This window comes from Eurosta solidaginis, chromosome 2 (assembly GCF_040869045.1).
Source record: "Eurosta solidaginis isolate ZX-2024a chromosome 2, ASM4086904v1, whole genome shotgun sequence".
In the NCBI taxonomy this organism is placed as follows: Eukaryota; Metazoa; Arthropoda; class Insecta; order Diptera; family Tephritidae; genus Eurosta; species Eurosta solidaginis.
In genome coordinates, this window is record NC_090320.1 from 192,176,843 (window position 1) to 192,198,551 (window position 21,709).

General features: G+C 37.0%; 1 protein-coding gene and 2 long non-coding RNA genes across 5 annotated transcripts in view; 2 read left to right on the forward strand and 1 right to left on the reverse strand.

The window, feature by feature from the left end:
- Positions 1-7,301, forward strand: part of LOC137240428 (tRNA-dihydrouridine(16/17) synthase [NAD(P)(+)]-like) — a 201,453-nt gene extending 194,152 nt beyond the window's left edge. For all 3 annotated transcript variants that reach the window (XM_067766681.1, XM_067766683.1, XM_067766682.1), the window contains one exon: positions 6,408-7,301. In XM_067766681.1, coding sequence (XP_067622782.1) covers positions 6,408-6,929 — 522 coding nt within the window. In that variant the 3' untranslated portion in view covers positions 6,930-7,301. The remainder of the gene's footprint in view (positions 1-6,407) is intronic.
- Positions 1-21,709, reverse strand: part of LOC137240432 (uncharacterized) — a 130,957-nt gene that overhangs the window by 61,989 nt on the left and 47,259 nt on the right. Inside the window, exon 2 of the long non-coding RNA XR_010949730.1 lies at positions 10,414-10,559. This is a non-coding gene — a long non-coding RNA (uncharacterized lncRNA). The remainder of the gene's footprint in view (positions 1-10,413; positions 10,560-21,709) is intronic.
- LOC137242515 (uncharacterized) lies at positions 17,289-21,315 on the forward strand. Its single transcript, XR_010950270.1, has 4 exons — positions 17,289-17,617; positions 19,358-19,619; positions 19,674-20,524; positions 20,584-21,315. It is a non-coding gene; the product is annotated as an uncharacterized lncRNA (long non-coding RNA).

The window sequence follows — 21,709 nt, forward strand, 5'->3', positions numbered from 1 at the left end:
GGTCATAGTCGGATTTCGTTCATTTTTTACACCAAGATAAAGTGCGTTGAGATAAGTACGTGAACTAAGTTCAGTAAAGATATGTCGATTTTTGCTCTAGTTATCGTGTTAACGGCCATGCGGAAGGACAGACGGACAACTGTGTATAAAAACTGGGCGCGGCTTCAACCGATTTCTCCCATTTTCACAGAAAACAGTTAACGTCATAAAATCTATACCCCTACCAAATTTCAAAAGGATTGGTAAATTTTTATTCGACTTATGGCATTAAAAGTATCCTAGACAAATTAAATGAAAAAGGGCGGAGCCACGCCCATTTTGAAATTTTCTTTTATTTTTGTATTTTGTTGCACCATCATTACTGGAGTTGAATGTTGACATAATTTACTTATATACTGTAAAGATATTAAATTTTTTGTTAAAATTTTACTCTTAAAAAAACATTTTTTTAAAAGTGGGCGTGGTCCTTCCCCGATTTTGCTAATTTTTATTATGCGTACATATAGTAATAGGAGTAACGTTCCTGCCAAATTTCATCATGATATCTTCAACGACTGCTAAATTACAGCTTGCAAAAGTTTTAAATTACCTTCTTTTAAAAGTGGGCGGTGCCACGCCCATTGTCCAAAATTTTACTAATTTTCTATTCTGCGTCATAAGTTCAACTCGCCTACCAAATTTCATCGCTTTATCTGTCTTTGGAAATGAATTATTGCACTTTTTCGGTTTTTCGAAATTTTCGATATCGAAAAAGTGGGCGTGGTTATAGTCCGATATCGTTCATTTTAAATAGCGATCTGAGATGAGTGCTCAGCAACCTACATACCAAATTTCATCAAGACACCTCAAAATTTACTCAAGTTATCGTGTTAACGGACGGACGGACATGGCTCAATCAAAATTTTTTTTCGATCCTGATGATTTTGATATATGGAAGTCTATATCTATCTCGGTTCCTTTATACCTGTACAACCAACCGTTATCCAATCAAACTTAATATACTCTGTGAGCTCTGCTCAACTGAGTATAAAAATGGTTAGCACCAAATGATAGAACGGTGTTAACATGTAGTATATTTGAAATATTTAGATTGAATTACGTTTGTTATTTATATTAGAGAGATGGTTACAAGGACTTGATTCTGAATTTCACTTCGTCATCAGCTTGTTTTTCAAATGCAGGTACTTGAGTTCGAAGCTCGCCATCCGATGAAGAAGTGAAATTCAGAAACATGCCCTAGTAACCATCGCCGTGTGCACTTTTTGTCTAATAGCAAAAAGAATACAAATTGTATTAAATAATGAGCTTTGCTCGCAAAACGAATTATGTTTTTTTAATATTTAAAGAAACCTTGTACCCTAAAACAAATGGATCAAATCGTTCTTTATATATTTTTGGCTTTCTCATTAATCGCGAATCGTCTATAATTTCAAAATCTCTTTCGATTTCCTCAAAGTAAGACATTTTCACTCTTCTTGAATCAAACATCTTTTCTCTGTAGTCATAAGTAATGCTGTCACACAAGGTAAAATGCAAAAAAAAAAAGTGATAAAATCCTAAATGCACCACATAGGGTTAATTCATTTGTTTGACATAATAGTCCCTTACAAGAGAATCATATTCAACTGTCAATCACCCATTTTGAGTAAGGATCAAATGATACCAACAGGGACTGGATAAGGTTTTCAATAATCCCATGATACGAAAACGACACACATCTTCCACCACATAATCCTTCAAGTAACGTTAAGGACCTCGTCATGTACTCCACGGTGGAATCACCAGGTGAAGCAAGACAGAAGATGTACGCTATCTGAAACGGTAGTTATTTTTTTTCGACGGTCAGAAGTGGCTAACATTTTTACCCGCTTTGAAGAAATAGGAGTAGAAAAATAAATACCTTGCTACGAAAGCCGTTACAGAAATTGCTGTTTTTAGCATATCAGTGCAAAATTGCATACAAAGGACCAGTGCGAGTTAACGTTAATTTTAGGATCGAATAAAAATAAAAAATTCAATTTGGCCACTTTAACTGATATCAATTTCAACTGCAGTTGCAACTTTCATTGAAAAACCGGATATAAAAGAAACATGTGTTATTCATATTGTGACGAGTATGAGTGACACTAAGTGATACTCACATCCCTAGTCTGATGCTAAGTAAATGAAGTCACAACAACAATAAAGCAGACAGTCACTTGTATCTACATAAACGAAGCAATCATTATGTCTACACATATGTACGTACACGCAGCTGAGAAGCAACGCACAACCACATGCATATATCTGAGATACTCCCGAAAGTACGCAATGAGAGAAGCTCTAAAATCGTGCAATTGTAGTTACAGCTGAGAAATTTGATAGCTGATGGCCAACTAGTAGATTCTGGAAATGGAAGCGCCTAGAAGATGCGAACGAGGTAATCAGAGAGTATAAAAGGCAACAACAGTCGAGGCGCAATAATTCAGTTTTTGGTGTTTCATTCAATTTATTCAACAACACCTATTAATAATTACAAAGATTAATATAATTCAATTTTAAGTTACTCGACACGTCTGGTCGCTAAGAAAGTATAAGAAGAATAATACCATAGCAAGATACAATGAAATGTCAAAATGTATTGTTGTGGTTGTTCGTTTACTACTCCGTGCTAGTCGTTGATAGGTGGCTGGCAGAGCTGCCACAGTACTCCCCTTTTAATGACGAAGTCACTGTTGGTTCAGGAATCGTACGCGCCTTGACTTCTCGTATGTTCGAGGGATCGGTTTCGTAGCTGCCTCATCGGAACTGGTATCTGTATCTTCACGTATGATGAAAGCTGGCTTTAATCTGTCAACCGATACAGCAACTTTCTTGTTGTTCATCTTCACGTTAAAAACTCTATCAGTGGGACGATCTATAACCTCGTAGGGGCCGGTGTAAGGAGCTTCTAAGGGCTCTCGAACTGCATCTGTTCTCACCAGTACGTGCGAACAGTCATATAAGTTTTTGAGCAAAAATAAACTTTTCTTCGAGTTATGATGAGCAGCTGGAATAGGCCAAGTGTTGCGCATATATTCGCGGTGCTTTTCCAGAAAATTTTGTGGATCGATAGTTTTGTCTAGGTCTTCAAAAAACTCATTGGGTAATCTAATTGGACCACCATATAACATTTCTGCAGTGGAAGCTCGAAGATCCTCCTTATAGCATGTTCGTAATCCGAGTAACACGGTCGGTAGTAGATCTGGCCACGGAGTTGCTGGGTCACACATGAGCGCTGTTTTGAAGGATCGATGCCATCGCTTTATCATCCCATTAGATTGGGGATGATAGGCTGTGGTGTGTATGCGTTGACATCCGATCATGTTCGTGAGAGCTCTAAAAAGTGCTGACTCAAATTGTGTGCCCTGGTCAGTCGTGATGGTCTTTGGACAGCCAAACCTAGCGATCCAATGAGTCCAAAAAACTTTTACTATAGTTATCGCAGATATGTCTTGCAGGGGAACGGCTTCAGGCCACCGTGAGAATCGGTCGATCATAGTCAAACAGTAACGATAATCGTTTACCTGGGGCATTACAACGATGTCAATGTGCACATGATCAAACCTGTTGTCCGGCATGTCGATTTTATCCGGTAAAATGGAGTTGTGTCTATGAATCTTTGCTCGTTGACAAGGTAAACAAGCCTTTGCCCAAAGCGCCACGTCTTTGCACATCGAAGGCCAAATATACTTTTTTCGTAGTTGTTTTAGGGTTGCCTTACCACCCGGGTGTGAAAGTCCATGTACCGATATACTTTGTGACGCAACTCTTTAGGTAAATCGGCTAAGTTCGCAAACTGTGTCAGGTGGTTTGTAATTCCTTATGACTTCTACTCGGTCGGCGGGTGGACGTACACCATCACCGTTGATGACATACCCCAGAAAATTTACTTCAGGTTTTCCAAGTTGACACTTGTTCACATTAATTGTCAAACCATGCCGCTGTAATATGGAAAAAACTGTGTGAAGGTGATCTTCATGCTCGCGTACTGAAGTTTGATTTAAGCGTTCCATCTGTCGATTAGTAGCAGTGTTATTTTTGAAAGTACTTTAATAAAGGCCATTTTGCATTACTAAATAGTGGTGTTATTTATTCAACAGTTTAGTGATTCAAACTTAGCAGAAGGTTGCAAATAAGAGGATTTGCAGTAAATTCGTTACAATATAAAGCACATACATATGTACGTCAGTTATTTAGTTGTACCTTTCTGCCTTTGGCGGAACTGAAATGGGTTTCGGGTTCGATGAAAAGTTTTACAGTCACACTTGGAAGTGATCGTGATAGTCTTAAATGTGTTTCCGTCCCTTAAAATTCATTGACATGTTCATCTGCTTTATTGTTTTCTCGTTGAGAGTCGGGATTAAAAAATATGCTCTTCTAATATATAACAACAAACTTAATCAAAAGATCCCCCAAGCATTATTGACAGTTGAATTCATGATGTATTACTAATGTTACCAAGTTACTATTTACCAAAATATATCGGGGGATAGACTAGCCCAGTGGCACTCGGCCTAGAACGATAAGATGCTGATCCAGAGCGAGCTGGATTCATATATTCTAAATTACAATTCTTAAGTGTAACATTCCTCTCATCTTAGTGTTCTGATTTTTAGGGGAAGATCCTTGGTTGAATATGACGTGAATGCAAATAGTTTGTTTTAACAAAGTCCTTTTTCAATTTTTTTGGGAAGAAATTAAACGTATGTATATAATGATAATATCAAAAATATGGAAGTATTAGTTTACCACGGCCTTACTTATGGAAGAGAACACCAAAGATACCCTAACTGATGAATTTCTGTAATTAAATCCAGTAAAGGTCCATCGATATTCACCTCATAGTTTATGTGAAAAAAGTACTAAAAGTGGCATATTTTACTTCTGAATAATGCAAAAAGGGGAGGTGTCACGCCCATTTTTTAAATTTGAAGTTTTTCCTATTTATTGTTATAAATCCTCTTGGTAAATGAAATACCATTGATATAAACCTCTTTTTTGCAAAGATATAGCTTATTTTATTCGTCCACGACCTTTTTGATGTCAGTATTAATAATCCGAGGGCGGAAAATAAAAAATTTAACTCGTTCAAAAGATATTAACGAAAAATAAAAAATTACCCGCGGGTCCCTCCGAAACAGGGGTGGGATCCATAGTATTTTTGCGCAGAACAAGTTTCTGCATTGGCGGCCTTCCGCCGCCATTATAAAATCCTGGTGGGTCTAACACCGGTTTGGAGACCAAAACTATATCCGCGCAAAGCACTTATGTTCACAATTTTTTTGTGGGTACCCAACATTACAACAACCACATGAAAATCGCCAACTTCAACTGTAAATATCTCCGGACAGAGATAAAAGTTTTCTTTTTCGCCTTCGGATTATTGTTGTCGAGGTCAATACGCGTCGTTTGACACCTCTCCCGATTTGGTGGCGTATTAGCAGTCGACCCCTCCTAGACTTTTACCGGCAGTGTAAAAAGAGAAAAACCGTAAATGTAAAATGTTTTAAATTAAAATCATTAAATTTTTCGAGCTCAAGGCCACGCATAAATAAAAACCAATGCCAAGAGTTCTTGAGGATGATCTCAGATTGAGGTCGAAATATCGATTAATCATTAAACAAGTATATTTATTGAAAGATATAAAATATTTGGTTTTTATTTATGCGTGGCCTTGAGCTCGAAAAAATTAATAATTTAAATATTGAAGCCCGAAAAACAACAAATTAAATTAAAATTGTTTATATGTACATAAAATATTTAAAGTTGACAATGTTAAATTGAGTCAGAGTTAGCCATTTAACCTCCCAAAACTCTTGAGTTTATTATTTAACTTTTTAACCTCTCATGTCTGGTTAACTCAGGGTTAAAAAGATAACCTGCCGTTCTGCAAATGGGCCGTATTATTAGCCGTGGTTTTTTACAAGCCTATACGTTTACATTTGCGCGTAAAAAAACGCTTATCCTCGTTTAGATAATGCTTAGGAAACCCATCTAGCAGCAGTAGTTAAATAAGTAGCTACAGAAGAGGGTGTACCTAAAATCGGAGACACAAACCTCTGGTGGCCATAATGTATAACATATAGCTGAATCAGTTGCGATGAATTGTGGTCATGCACCATTTTAAGAGGTGATACATAGAATTAGTGTAGAGGTGAAACATAGACACATATTTCAGTTACATCTGAGTATAATGCGTATTGAAATTTAGTAGTACTTATTTTATGCGCAGCAATTTCAGAGGTGTATTTAGAGTTTGACGCTTAGCAGTCCATATAAAGCTTAGGCGTGAACGTCTATAGATGTAAAAAAAAACAAAGCTATTGTTAGTATAATATATAAATAATATTTCTATTTATTCTAATTTATTAAATTTCTTTTCTTAGTTCAATTTATCATTGCCACCATGGTTGTGTCAACCCTATATTCGCTTACCACCAGAAACTCATAAACAAATTATCGCGGAGAAAGTGCGTCTAGCTGAGGATCCTAATCGGCCGAAGCGCCAATTTTTCGACACCGAAGGCAATGAGATCTCACGTAAGAGGATGAAAAAGTTACGACGGCGCATGCGTCGTCCAAACAAGCCAGAGGGTCGTCATGTACGAAGCTTGGAATGTTGCGATCAATGCGCAAATCCGGTGGGTATTAAATGTGAGTTCCGTTTATGTCGCGTTTGTTGTCGAGAGAAATGCTATTCAGAGGATCGTGATTGCCCAGGACATGGTATTTTAATTAAGTCGCGACGCATTAAAGCAAAACTTTTTGAAGGTGAAGAGATAGAAGGCAAAAATGATTCGGGTGTGTCGGATGACGTAGAAGATGCAGCGTTAGAAAGAATAAATACGACTATGCACATAGATAGCTTCGAAATTTCGGACACTATTCTTAATAATGGGAACAGTTGATTCTTAACTCGTAAACTGTACTTAATATTAGTTAAGCTTGATACAAAATTGTTTGTACCACATTTAGACCAATTGTTTAAGAATTTACTTTCATGTACATTGAATTCAAACCAAATGGTATGTATAAATGGTATGTATAAAAATCCTTGATGTAAGCCTCTACCAATACGTATTAAAATCTTTATTTCAATGCAATGGAAATAATTTCGCCAGTCCGACTATACGACCTAGTTCGCTGCTATTGGTCAATAAGAGAAAAGTATGTGGGAATGCAGAAACCAATCAGAAGTGGAATCCTAAAGGCAATGTCTGATAAAAATTTGGCGCATCACTTGACATTTACAATTTCAAAATAAAACGCAATTGTATGTAGTGATCAGAGACGTAAATCTATATACAATAATCAACGACGGACAGCCTACTAGAAGTTTAGCAAAAAAAGCGGTGTAACGTAAAAAAATAGTTAAATTGTGGTTATTTTATCAAAATAATATTTTTTTAGCGTTGGAATTGAAGAATTGCATGCCACATTTCCCCAATGGTGAATTACCTACCCGCGATTTGATGCTTTACTGTTTCCCACTATTGGCGGTTCTCTTAAGTTACACGTTCTCTGGTAGTGATAGCAAAGAGGATAAATTAAAACAAGAGACGTCAATCTGCTACTCGTAGCCATTTGCTCGATGTTCCCTATGAGGTAGTCGCTGGTGTTTTTTTTTTTTTGGCGAGATTTGCATAAAATGTCTTCTATATATTTTCGTGGGGTATTTGTGTTATTTTTCCGGCTGTATTTAATTCATTAATTGATTTGCTTTCCAAAAATCACAGTTGCATAAGGTGCCTATACCGCATGGATAAATGCGAGATAATTCAAAAATATCCCTCATAGAAAACATTCGGCATACAATTTTTAATTTTCAGCGAGTTACTCGCCACTCGTAGCAAACTGGTGGCTCTTATTCAGCCCTATTCTGCATTTCGACTTGGATTGGAATTTTTTCGATTTGGCAATTTTGGTATTCTGTGTTCCAATCTTTTTCGATCCAACTTCGAATCGTTCGATTTTTTGTATTCTGCATTTCGATCGTAGTTCCGTTTTTCTAAGTTGCAAATTAGTTGGCGGAAAAATATTTTCTTTTTATTTTTTTATTAATTTATAACAAAATTTTCACAAAAATGTAAGTAAAAATTGTTAAGAAACGTAGAAGGCTTGATGATGATTGTTTTTTATATGCTTCCAGGTCAAAAACAACATGTCGATGTCGAAGTCCTTGGACGTGTTTGTATCTAACACATACCTGAAAGCATCCTTGTTAAGTCGAAAGTTTTTTTTGAACCTAAATAAGAAAATAAGTCATTAAACTTTACCACTTTTAAGTTCAATTTCTTGCAATTCGCCACTCATCTCAAATGGATTACACAAATCTCGCAATATTTGCCTTTCCATTCTCGCCTGGCAATTTTCGTATGCGTTGCTTTCCAACTCCATAAATAATGCCGCGTCTATTGATTCCATTATAATAGACAACTATAATTTGTGTCTGTTCGTTGGGTCCAGTTATATGCCAAAGCAAGCTGCCGGCGTAGAGGAAGGTGAAGCGAAAACGTAAACAATCCTTGCGGAAAGAATAAATAAACCTTTATAAAGTATTTTAGGCCAGTGCAATAATTAGCATCCTTAAAATTCAGAAAATATCAACTATATTCGTGCAGGAATCCGTTTTAACAAAACTTGGTGGCCACGGCAGGGAATTGGTCAAAAGAACGACAAAAACACACTTACAATTATGAAAGCACTTCACTCAAAAAAATATAACACTGCGGCAATATATTCTATTGCTTTTTTTTGTACAAAATGGCGTGGATAATAAAATATAAACGTTTTTCAGTGTTTTTTACAAATTTTCTTTAATTTATTTTGTTCCAATGTTCACACATTCCGTACTAACAGCTGATTTCGAAAAACCATTTGCTCTTCCTCTTCTCTTTACGATTCCGTCGTAATGCAGAATACCAAACGTCGATTAAAGCGGAGCGTAGAACGGGAACGTAATCGAAATGCAGAATAGGGGTGATTATATTTATCCTCTTTGGTGATAGAACGATACGAGTACTTAGTAGTATCGATACTTTACCAAAAAATACTTGAGTGTTTCGTACTCGATACTTTTTTTCAAGTACTGCCTCGAAATAATACTAAAAGCTAGAAAATAATTAGGTAGGTTCTAGATACTATTTCTCGCGCCCAACACTTTTATTTAATTGTCTGATCGACGCCCTAGATTGATAAGGAGTGTGATGACTATTGCCTATGACCTACCTAATTATTTTCTAGCTTTAGTATTATTATTATTTAATGTAAGTATTGTTTTCAAAAAAACCGTTTAACTTAAACATTTTTTTTGGTTTTTTTATTTTCAAGTTTTTAGTCTTTATTTAATTGCCTATTATTTCTCGTTCTATTTAGTTCATTTAGTGACTCATTATTACAAAGACTCTTTCCTGACAATTTGTTACAATCTATTAAGTCCTCAATACATAATCCTTCCAAAGACTTTACTATACTCAGCGCCACGTATGCTTGTCCCTGCTCGAACTCCAAAGAATTTTAATGTCACTTCTACCGGACTGTATGTAATATTTGTTCCAAGTATAAACCATATCGGACCACAAATACGGAAAGTTACTTGAATTTTAATTACAAAATTATGTACTTTAAAGAAAAGGGGCTTACCAGGGCTGTCATGGAATCCAATTGTTGTCGGAATCGGATTTAAAAACGACAAAAAAATTACTTTGGTGTCATGAAATCTTATGTTATCGGTTTAATGTTCGAATTCCCTGCAAAAATTGTTGGATTACGTGTTCCATTTTCTTCTTGTTGGAGTACTCTAACAATACTCCTTTCCAATGCGTTTGCGGACCACCATCAGCCGATTATTGCTCGTTTTTTAACGAGAGTGATCACGACACGATGACGATCGAACAGAGTTGCCAAAAGTAAAATATTGCATACAAATAACTGATAATAAAATTTTACTTTGGCAACTCTGATAAAATGCAACAGCGCACTGGTTTTATGTATACATACTATAGTATAGAGAAATATTAGTTTCTTTATTCATGCAAATGGTAAATAACATAAGAATATTCGTAGTATAAAATATAAAAGTTGTATTGCCTCTCTTCATTTACTTTCATTTTAAATTAAATTCACTCCGATAATTCTTTCCGACAACACAATTCCTCTTTAGTACTTTGGCATATGATCCTCTGTGGGTGCTCCATGGAGTACTACAGTGAAAGTACTGTGGAATGTACTCTATGGAATACTCACAAACAAAGCGAGAGGGGGGTCACCTACTCCTCTCCTAGGACATCGTAATGTTAATTGGAGCACATTTTTTGTATGAATACATATTAGATTTGGAGCAGTCCTATACTCCCAAAGGAGTATTCCTTACATTATTTATAGAGTACTCACGTTTTTTGAAGGGTTGGAATTAGTGTCGGTTTTAGGTGTCACAGAATCCGATAATATCGATTTTGCTATCGGAAACAATCCAATCAGTTAAATGCTATTGGATTTCATTTTTTCATAGTTGTATTTCTGTTGCAGTTGAGTATTTTCTAAAAATGTAAGTAAATAAAGGTTTATTTTATAAAAATAAATGTAAATTTACATATATTTTCATTCTTAATAGGGGAAAACATAAAAATTGAATGCAAAACAGTATTTTGACTGAATTTATGGAGAAACATCCAGATATTGGGAAGGGCTTCACGAAGCACATCATCTAAATTCGTTGACACCGTGCTTCTACCTACACTCATGCTAGAATCCTTGCTAACTGATCTTTGATAGTGTCCTTCAGCTAAAAATCGTAACGTAGCTGCTAGTTGCGGCACTGGTAGAACTTTCGAGCGAGTTAAGCGTTCTTCAAAGATGTCCAATACCATTCGGAAAGCCTCTTTCTTTATGCGATAGTATGCAATGTAACTGCAAATACACTAGAAATATTTAGAAACCCACATTAAGAGATATTTTTAATTATGCTGTCTCTGGAAACTCAAATGGATTGCTGCGATCTCAAAATTTTCCTTTTGACCTCGCAACTTTCTTCTTCCAATAATATAAATGCTACAACTGCTGATGCCATTTTGATGTCAATAAATTTGTTTATTTCTGTTTAAATGCACAAAACAAGTATTTTATAAAATTTTGCCAAAAAATTATCATCAAAATTGCCGGTGCACAGCAACACAGCTGATTCGAACATCGGTTTTATTTACATTCGAAAAGAGCAAAACAAATGCGGTTTTATGACACCAATTTAAGTCAATATTGGTTTGTAATTCCGACAAAACGCAAAACCGACTTGGATTCCATGACAGCCCTGTACATTTTTAATCTTAACAAAATTTCCAATATATATATATGGTACGTAACAATACTACCAGAAGAGATAGACTTATCAAAAGCTTTTGATACAGTCAACCACGGCCCGTTAGTGCAAGACTTGGAAGGGTCCCCCCTTTCTCCTAGTCTTAAAAGGTAGACCGCAAATTATCTGTCGGGCCGGCATGCATCGGTTCAATTCAGAAACGTAACATCTAAACCCAGAAGAATTAAACACGGTGGAGTTCTACCGCCGCTTTTTTTTAACTTTTAACACCACCTACACAATGAGGCCGGAGTACTCCCCATTAGGGAGAGAATGAAATGCTGAACAAACAGTTTCTGTTAAATACCCAGAAACCTGGACATCCCAACAGGCACCTGATTGATGAGGCTACACTTCCCAGGGGCTTAAGAGAACCAGCGTCGGACCTCTATGCCAGGAATTGCCTGGGGAACCCCGTTCTTAAAGCTAAATACAGGAAGAAAAGGAAAGCGATCTCCCTAGGGAGACGCTCGTCACTCTAGCTCAACTTTGATATCTATACTGTAGCAGGTTAAACTCTTACCTATCCAGAATCAACCACATGACACCAACCATCTCTCTAACACCCCTTTCTCTGTGGTCCACCTCTGTTAAAACTGCAGGTTTCTTTGGACCCCCGTTAGAGGACATTGATGACAATTTGGGAGTGGTCGCACCTATTGGATGGGGCGAAGCAGTGTTACAACAACCAGTAGAGATATGACAGTGCAAAGTACACAAGTTCTATTTACCCAACAAACATTTAGGTTAGAAAACGAATAGAAAGCGAATCGAATTCTAATGTATTTCTCTAAGGTAGAAGGTTAGAGGACGATTTGCGAAACTGTCGCGAATTATAGCATTCTCGACAAAAAGGGGACTTCGTTCTCGATATCGAGAAAAGGATTAGAATTCTAATCGAATTCTAACGTCAAATTCTAATGAGAACTCTGAAATGATGCGCAATTAAGCTGAATTATTTAGAACCAGCGGAATTTTCATTGTTTCATTATATCAAATACTTTTATTTTGTTAAAAGCTTATGTATTAAGAATGAACATATTTCAAAGACTTTTTCTATTATACTAAATTAAAACCGTACTTAAAGATTGAGCTCAGCATTGTGAATCAAACTAAGTGTGATATCTTATCTGTCAACTACCTGACAGGATGTGCAATAGGCTTTTGACAGGATGTTCAATATGGCGGCGCATAGGGCCGGCTATCTTCAGCGGGTGATAGAAAGAGATACAGAATGAGACAGCGATAGTCAATTACAAATCAGGTGATCCAATCACTGGAATTTTGACGTCTTCCCAGAAGATATCACACTTAGTTTGATTCACAATGGAGCTCAGCGTTGGTTTGAGGTACGGATGAGGAAGCGTTTTCTTCATGCCTTTCAAGTAGCACGTCAATAATCTGCTCGTCTTCCTTTTTTAATTTTCACTTACTAGTATTTATTATTATAAATAAAAAAACTTATTTCGCAAATTATAATATTTTCACACAACTTTTCACTATTTTTATTTTGTTTGTATAACACTATGGATGAGTGATCATGTCGTGCAAATATCGATACCTGTGACAATGATCATAAGATTGCATTTCTAGTGTTATTCGAATCGTTTCACAGTCGAATTCTAACTTAGTTTTCGAATGGAAATACATTAGCGAACTTGTAACGGTCTGCTGTTATGGTCTACGGTTACGGTCCACTTGGGAGCGTTTTCGTTGGAACGGTCTAGTGGCTGGGGATGGGACCTAAAAGTTGCGATGAAAAGTATAGAAACAAAAAGAAAAAGTCGGCGATCGCTAGTTTCAGAGAAGAAAAAAGGTCTTTTGGTTTTTGGAGAGTCATTACGGCAGCTGGAAAAAGAAAACGTGATCAGATAGGCCATAAAACCCGCGGAAGGAATAAAAAGCTTCAATTACCTTCTAATAAGAAGATTGACTTCAAAATAAAAGCCATAAACACTAAAAAGGTAGTATTCTAGTCGAAACAACAATTAAGGTCAAAGAAATCTTACCGAAAATACGTAAGAAGATTACACCGCCACTTCCATCCGTGGAAATAAATCACAACCTGAACGTGATTCAGTATTGAAAGACTTCCGTAAGAGCAAATCCAATATTTTAATTGCCACTGATGTTGCCTCTCGTGGTTTAGATATAGAAGATTTGCAGTACGTCATCAATTACGATTATCCAAATTCATCCGAACACGACGTACTTCGCATTGGTCGTACTGGTCGTGGTAACAATAATCGTCATAGGCAACGCCAAGAGCCAACCACCATCAATATTTAGCCGCTACCGGTAGCCACCAGCAATACTTAGCACCACCAACAGCGTCGACACTGCGCGCCAAAGCCGCGTACAACCATCAACTTTGCGCGCCAAGGCCGCGCGCCATAACCACCAACATTACCAACCCAGCGCGCCAATACCGCGCGCCACTACCATCAATATTTAGAACCACCAACAGCGACAACTTCACCAGCAAAAATGATATCACCAGTAACCACGCCGGCAGAGGCCCACGGTACAGACTCTTGCCGGCTATGTAAGTACCAGACACCGGGTGAGTCGCCGCCAAGTATTTAGAAGCATACACAGTAGACATTTGACACTAGTATATATATGTATATTTCGTAAATTAACATAAACCAAAGAAGGAAATTAGGAAGAGACCACTAAGATATATAAGTGTACTTAAGCATTTGAATAAAATTGTTTTTGTGTGAATTGTAGTACTTAAGGCGGGTTTTTTTTCCCTTTGCGAATTTGTTTGCACATACGTAAGGATAGTACATACATATAAATTTGACGCGTGTGGATTCATTCAGTGCACCACAGCCTAGCTTCCTTGGAGCTCAGTTGCAGTTGAGTTTAGTATTTAGATGCAATCTTTTTGCATTATCCTACGTGGTAGGATAGATGAAATAGAATTTGTCTTTTTATCAAACCTTGCTGAATCTAAGAAATCGAACTTAGTTTATACAAAATCATATGTATGTATTAGACAAGAATAAACACTATTTTATATTTTTGCTACAACATTTAACTCGCTGCATATTTATGTAAAAGAAATATCTGATATGCCGATCGTAATGAACAGCTAGAACAAATATTCTGCACCAGAACAGAATGCGCATTATCATTCATGCGATTAGGAAATTTCGAAAACTTTATATACATAATGAATTCGAATAACTAGCACTAAATTTTTTTCAACAAATCATAATAATTAATACAAGCTTTTTAGTATGCGCATTTTTTTTTTTTTTTTTTGATGTTGCGTCACTATCACGATAAATCCAATTTTACTGTAAAACTATGTAAAGAACAAAAACTTTGGGCATGCATATAATTTAAACAAATAATTAGTAGACTAACTAGAAAGAAAAAAAAAACCCTTCCACGAGATCGGCGAGGTCTTCGTAAACGTTTTTTTTCCAACATTAGCTTCTTCGGTAATGGTTCCGAAAGTTTTTTTCTGAACCTTTAACGAAGCTTTGCTCTGAACACTTTCGAACTTTTGACGAAAATAAGTGAAGGGAGATAATAACATAAAACATTTGTTATTAATTTTCGATGCTATGTTCGTGCTCACAGCTGTACCCAATTCAAACATTTTTTTTATTCAATTTAATGAACTCATGTTAGATTCTTGAAATAACATCATTTAAAATATACCTAAATGTATGTACATGCAAAATCGCAGAAAGGGAAGTACATAAAAGTATATGAACTGTAATTAATCTTTTTTCCCATAAATTTTATTCTTCATACACTACGTACGTATATGACACCTAGGGCGTGTTCATTTAACTATACTTAGATTATAAGGAAGCGCACGTTTGAAAGGCGAAAACTATGGCGTTGACGGCCAATAGGCATTGAATTTTTGCACCATCTATTTATGATTATCGAAATAATAATATTTACGGCATCTCCAAATCGGAAAATTAAATTTAAGATCATTATTAAATTTAAAATTAAATAAAAAAAAAGTTAAGGATTTGATGTCGCAACCATAATATACATTTTAGACAATTAATCTAGAAAAGTTTAGTCTGTGCCTTCCGGATGGTATGAGGCCCATTCTAAACTGCATACAAGCTTTTAATATAGTTTTTATTATATAACTTTCTTAGGCGGTATACACAATGCATATAAAAGAATTAAATGAAATAATTAAACGCATTGAAAACATACAAGTAACCTTTTTTTTTGCCCAGATGCAGGCAAAATGCATTGAACATTCTCAAGAATACTGTAGAAGTTTGACAACAATTGCAATTGTTTGAAAGCATAGTACATTTATAGCTAAATCTGCGAAAACAGAGAGCGTTTCTTATTAAAAGCTTAGAATTCTTCCTTAACGTTTTCCTCTTACAAAAATTTTATATGTAGAAACATAAGGTTTGCTTCCATGAGCTGTAGGGTTATATTAATTAAGCAAAACAGACAAAGAATTGTATTATTGGTTTTCCTTTAACAAACAAAATGAATTGTAATTAATAAAGTTTATAAATGGGAATACTGACGTCCTTATTGATTTAAAAGGCACGTAGGGAATACAGGTAAGGGGCCCCCGAAATATGGGTGCGTCGGTGGCCATGGTTTTTGAGGGTGGCAAAAGCACCGGGCGTCGCAACAACATCCGCGGAGCCCCTATGTATATTCGGCCTTTTTGTTTTCTTTTAATTTTTCAGTGTTTTTTTTTTTTGATTTTGATTTTCAGCGTTGGTAACCGGCCACGTCCGGTTCGGTAAATTTTTTTTGCTGTTATCTTTTTTGAATTTAAATTTTTGAATGTTAACGTCTGTCCGTGACATCCACTTCGGCCGGATGTTGTTTTATTTTGAATTATAAGCGTTTTGAGTCGTCACTGCGCTTCTATCGGTTTTTTTTTTTTGAATTTGACAGCTGTTAGTTTTGATAGGCATGATATGACTTCTTTTCTGTTTATGGCGCAGGAACAGTAAGGTTGGCAAGGACCCGCCCCAGCCTTCCTTACTGCTTCCACCGAAAATGCGTATTCCATAACAAACTATATTATAATTCTAATGTAAAATTACAATATTTCTCTAACGTTAGAAACTGTGTTTGCTGGGTAGTTAAAATACTTGACGCGATTTACCTCCAAGAAGATTTAGACCCAGCTTCTCTTCCAATTTACTTCTAGTGAAATTTTTCATTTTACATTTAAAAATTCCGAGGTACCCACTTGGATCGAGTATACTCGATACCTTTTACTGAGTATGAGTATTAGCATCGATACTTTGATCCAAGTATTTTATACGAGTATTGGTATCGATACCTCTTATAAAAGTTCTATCACTAAGTGTATGTCACTATTAATGTTGGCGATCCCGTGAATTTTGGGGAACAATGGTATCTGTGATTGTGACCTCTCAGTCACAGCGGCTTTTAGGGCCGTTTTCATAAAAGCCGATTACCGCATTATCGGAATTTAATCGCTGATTTGGCTAAAATTGGTTTTCACCATGGCCGGTTATCACGAATCAATCGATTAAAAGCCCGATTAACTTTACCGGCGATGGATGGCCGGTTATCTGCTAATCATGGTTCAATTATGTACAGGTTGGCTCATCTCATCAGCTGATTTTATTTATGTCATTGCATGGTCGAAGGGATTGTCAAAAGGAGATGGCAAACTCAAAATGAAACCAACACATTGGCAACATTTTACTTACACATACAAAAACTGCTAAGTTTTATGTTTCCATTCCATACCATTCGCACCAACACAAATACACAGATTTTGACGATTTGAACAGACATATTTTGTTGCTTTACAGATGAGCCAACCTGTATATAGTTGAACCATGTCTGCTAATCGAGCAAAATTTGACGGCTGTCAGCTGTTTTCAAAATAAAATTTACGGGAAAATTTTACAAAAATTGTAAATTGTATGAAAATGGTGTATTTTATTAAACAAAATAAAACCGTACACAATTGGGTAATAGTCTAGTTGAGGGGTCGACGGTAGTAGTGCAGTTTACGGTACCCACCCTAAAGTTGGGCCAAGATTTTCGAGTGAGGTAGCAAAAGACGCGTATTAATCTCGAGAACAATAATCTGAAGGCGGAAAGTTGGCGATTTCCATGTGATTGTTGTTGTGTTTATACCCACAAAAAAATTGCGCATCACCGTGGCGGTAGCCACGGTTATACCACCCAACCGGACTTGGCATGGCGTAACCCAGGGTTATTTTTTATAAGCGCGGCCGGGTAATAGTCTAATTAAGGGGTCGACTGCTAATACGCTACCAAAAATATCAAGTGAGGTGTCAAAAGACGCGTATTAATATCGAGAACAATAATCCGAAGGCGGAAAAGAAAAATTGTATCCCTGTCCGGAGATATTTGCAGTTAAAGTTGGCGATTTCCATGTGATTGTTGTTGTGTTCATACCCACAAAAAAAATTGTGCATCACCGCCACGGTTATACCCCACACCCGGACTTGGCATGGCGTAGCCCAGGGTTATTTTTTATAAGCGCGACCGAAGGCCGCCAACGCAGAAAGGTGTTCTGCGCAAAAATAATATGGATCCGAAGATCGATGCGCTATGCAATAAAATAAACGGCTACCTCCCTGATCTCTCCAGTTTTTTCGCCTCGCGAAACCTGGCATTATCACCGACTAAATTTTCTGCGACCTTATATACAACATGGACGTCCCAAATGTCGACCATTTTCAACATCCACGTCAATGGCACTACGCTACCGACTGTCCTACACCCCAAAATCTTGGGTGTGACGTTTGATCAGGATCTACATTTTGGTGAGCACGCAGCCGCAATTGTTCCGAGAATTCAGAGCCGTAACAAAATCCTCAAATCCCATCGCTGGCAGTACTTGGGGAAAAGATAAATAAACGCTCATGACTACATACAAAGCAATTAGCCAGCCGATTACGTGCTACGCGTCACCCATATGGTCGCCAAGCCTAAAAATCACCCACTGGAAGAAACTACAGGCCTGCCAAAATACTGCTCTCAGGATCGCCACGGGATATCTTCTTATGTCCCCAGAACACCATCTGCATAATGAGGCGAGAATACTCCCCATCGGGGAGAGAAATGAGATGCTGACCAAACAGTTCCTGTTGAATACCCAGAAACCTGGGCATCCCAACAGACATCTGATTGATGAAACAGCACCGCCTAGGGGCTTAAGGAGTCATCTCCGTAAGCATTTTGAGGAAATACGGCACCTGAGAACCCAGCCGTATGAAGTGAAAAAACACAAGCAGGTCCTTGGTGAACTCCATAAATAGGCGTCGGACCTTTGTGCCGGGAATTGCCCGGTGAATCCAGTACTTAACGAAAATTATCCAAAACTCGCGGAAGAGGAACGCATACTTCCCAGGGAAACGCGTGTCACTCTTGCTCAACTTCGTTCTGGATACTGTAACAGGTTAAACTCTTACCTATCCAGAATCAACCCCGACATACAAAATGTATGCCCCGCTTGCAATGTGTCCCCACATGATACCAACCATCCCTTCAATTGTAATGTGGAACCAACGCCTCTAACACCCCTTTCCTTATGGTCCACCCCTGTTGAAACGGCAAGTTTCCTTGGACTCCCGTTAGAGGATATTGATGACAATTTGTGATCGGTCGCGGCTATTAGGTGGGGCGAAGCATTGCTACAACAACAATAACAACAACTGTGGATCCGACCCCCGGTTTCGGGGGTACGCGCGGGTCTTTTTTCGGTTTTTCGTTAATATCTTTTGAACGCGCTAAAATATTTATTTTCCGCCTTCGGACTATTAATACTGATGTCAAGGGGCGTCGTTTGACACCTCTCTCGATATTTTTGGTAGCGTTTAGCAGTCGACCCCTCAACTAGACTATTACCCACAATTGTTAAGTACTTATATATTTGTTACACACCAAATGTTTTTGGTATTTGTATTGATTGAAGTACAACATACATTTGGTGTACAACCTGGCATATAGAGTTCCCTGTGATCCGAGCCATTCAACCTAGAAGCGGAAAAATAATTTATAAACAAAATAATGGATCATAATATCGAGCTTGACAATTTATCCCGTTTGGGCTCCCTGCGCTTTACAAAAAAACCACGTACATTTGGAACTAGAGAAAACTTTTTTGAGAAGTATGACGATCACACCTTTGTTCAAAGGTTTCGTCTCTCCAAAAGAAGTGTTTCCAGTGTTTAGACAAACTTCAACATAAAATACGAAATTACACTGAAAGGTTCGTAGTATATTTATAATGGCATCGCTTATATTAATAAGATTCGTTATACAGAAATCGAGCACTTAGCCCATTAGAAATGCTACTGTTAGCCTTACGCTTCTATGCATCAGGAAGCTTTTTGATAACAGTAGCTGATTTCTGTGGAGTGAGTGTAGCCACTGCAAGCCGGGTCATAAGAAAGGTTTCAATAGCAATTGCATAACTTTCCGCGGAATACATCAAAATGCCTAAAACCAATATGGAACTGGAAATTACTGCTCGTAGTTTCCACCGCATTACTAGTTTCCCCAAAGTCGTTGGCTGCATTGACTGTACCCATGTGAAAATCCAATCACCAGGTGGAGAAAATGCGGAAATATTCCGAAATCGAAAGGGGTATTTTTCGTACAATGTGCAAGCAGTTTGCGATGCAGATCTCGTTATTAGAGATATTGTTTGTCGATGGCCTGGTTCCGCGCATGACTCAAACATTTTTAATAACAGCCGTATTAAACACCGATTTGAGCTAAACGAATTTAAAGACGGTTTTATACTAGGAGATAGTGGGTATGGTGTAAATAGATACATGATGACTCCACTTTCACATCCAAACACTGACGCGGAACGCTTGTATAACGAGTCGCAAATACGTACGAGAAATTGCATAGAGAGGTGCTTTGGTGTGTGGAAACGTCGCTTTCCAGTGCTTTCCATAGGATTGAGGATTTCGCAAGAAACCGTAATGGCAGTCGTTGTTGTATGCGCTTACATAACATCGCTCGGAAAAACGGCGATGCAGACCCCTCCGAAGAAGATAGTTGTAGCACTGAAGAGTCTACTGAAACTATATATGAATACCACTCGACAGAAAGTCAGGAAGCCTCCTTTATGAGGTCGAGCTTGATCAGGGATTATTTTGCAAGGTTAGTATATAAGTGAACTCTTTAAAGCCAGGAGTAACATACATTTAAAATTTTTCCAGGTTATAAAGAGTCTCCAAACATAGCGGTGAACTTGCATGCAGATTTGCAAGCCTTGCAACAAGAACTCGAAGAAAAATGTGAAATTAGCAAAACGATTTTCCACTCACTCAAGTAACAGCATGTCCGTTGAGGATCGAAAGAACATACTGCACCAGTCCAACTCGCTAGTAACACCGCATGAGGAAATGCAAAATCAACTTATAATTCAGAATTGTGGTATAAATCTAAATAAATATTTAATAACACAGACCACATCCTCCAATAAAGTACAAGCGATCGCTATATTAAATGCAATATTGGCTGCTGATTTCCTACAATCAAGAGTGCCTGATTCCTAGCAAATTGAATTGGATGAAAATCTACATTAAAAACTTATAGAGCTACATACAGAAGCTCATATATATGGCAGTAAAGCTCATACAAGTCATGATTAAATTAATATTGGTACATGCCGTTGGCATCACGGGAAGGACCATAAATCTCCAGAAGAACTTTTTTGTCTTCCTATTAAGACACATCAAACACATCAAACACAGCAAACACTAGCGAGATATCAATGGTAGAGAAAGACCAGCGACGCAAGCACTTTCACGACACAATTTCTATGGGCTTCAACGCAATGCCGACTGTGTGTACTGAAGAAGATGTAATGATGAGCTGTATGAGGTTTACGCAGACATCGTATTCAAAGTTATCTTTAGTTAAACTCATTTTTCATGTACACGTATATAGGTAGTTAGGATTAATTTAATTCATTTTTCATAGTAGTATACATAGTTGTTTTTAATACGCTTAAATAAAATAAATGGATTAATATTTTATAAATACCAAGGATGTTATTCGTAAAGTATATTTACATAAGGGCTTTTTATAATTTTGATTTAAAATATAGCGTAATCTATAACAGAAGTTGAATAAGTAAAATGTCTATGACTTACACAGAATTCAGGATATTGGATAAAACTTTGAAAAATTTTTATTGAAAATTGAAACTTTTTTATCTGAATTTCAAAAAATTTTTTTAGTATGCAGTTTTGTAGCTCATTCAATTTTAATATAATAGTGTGCACTTTAGAAGTACTTTAGAAGTACTTTAGAAGTACTTCAGAAGTATGCCCAAATTTT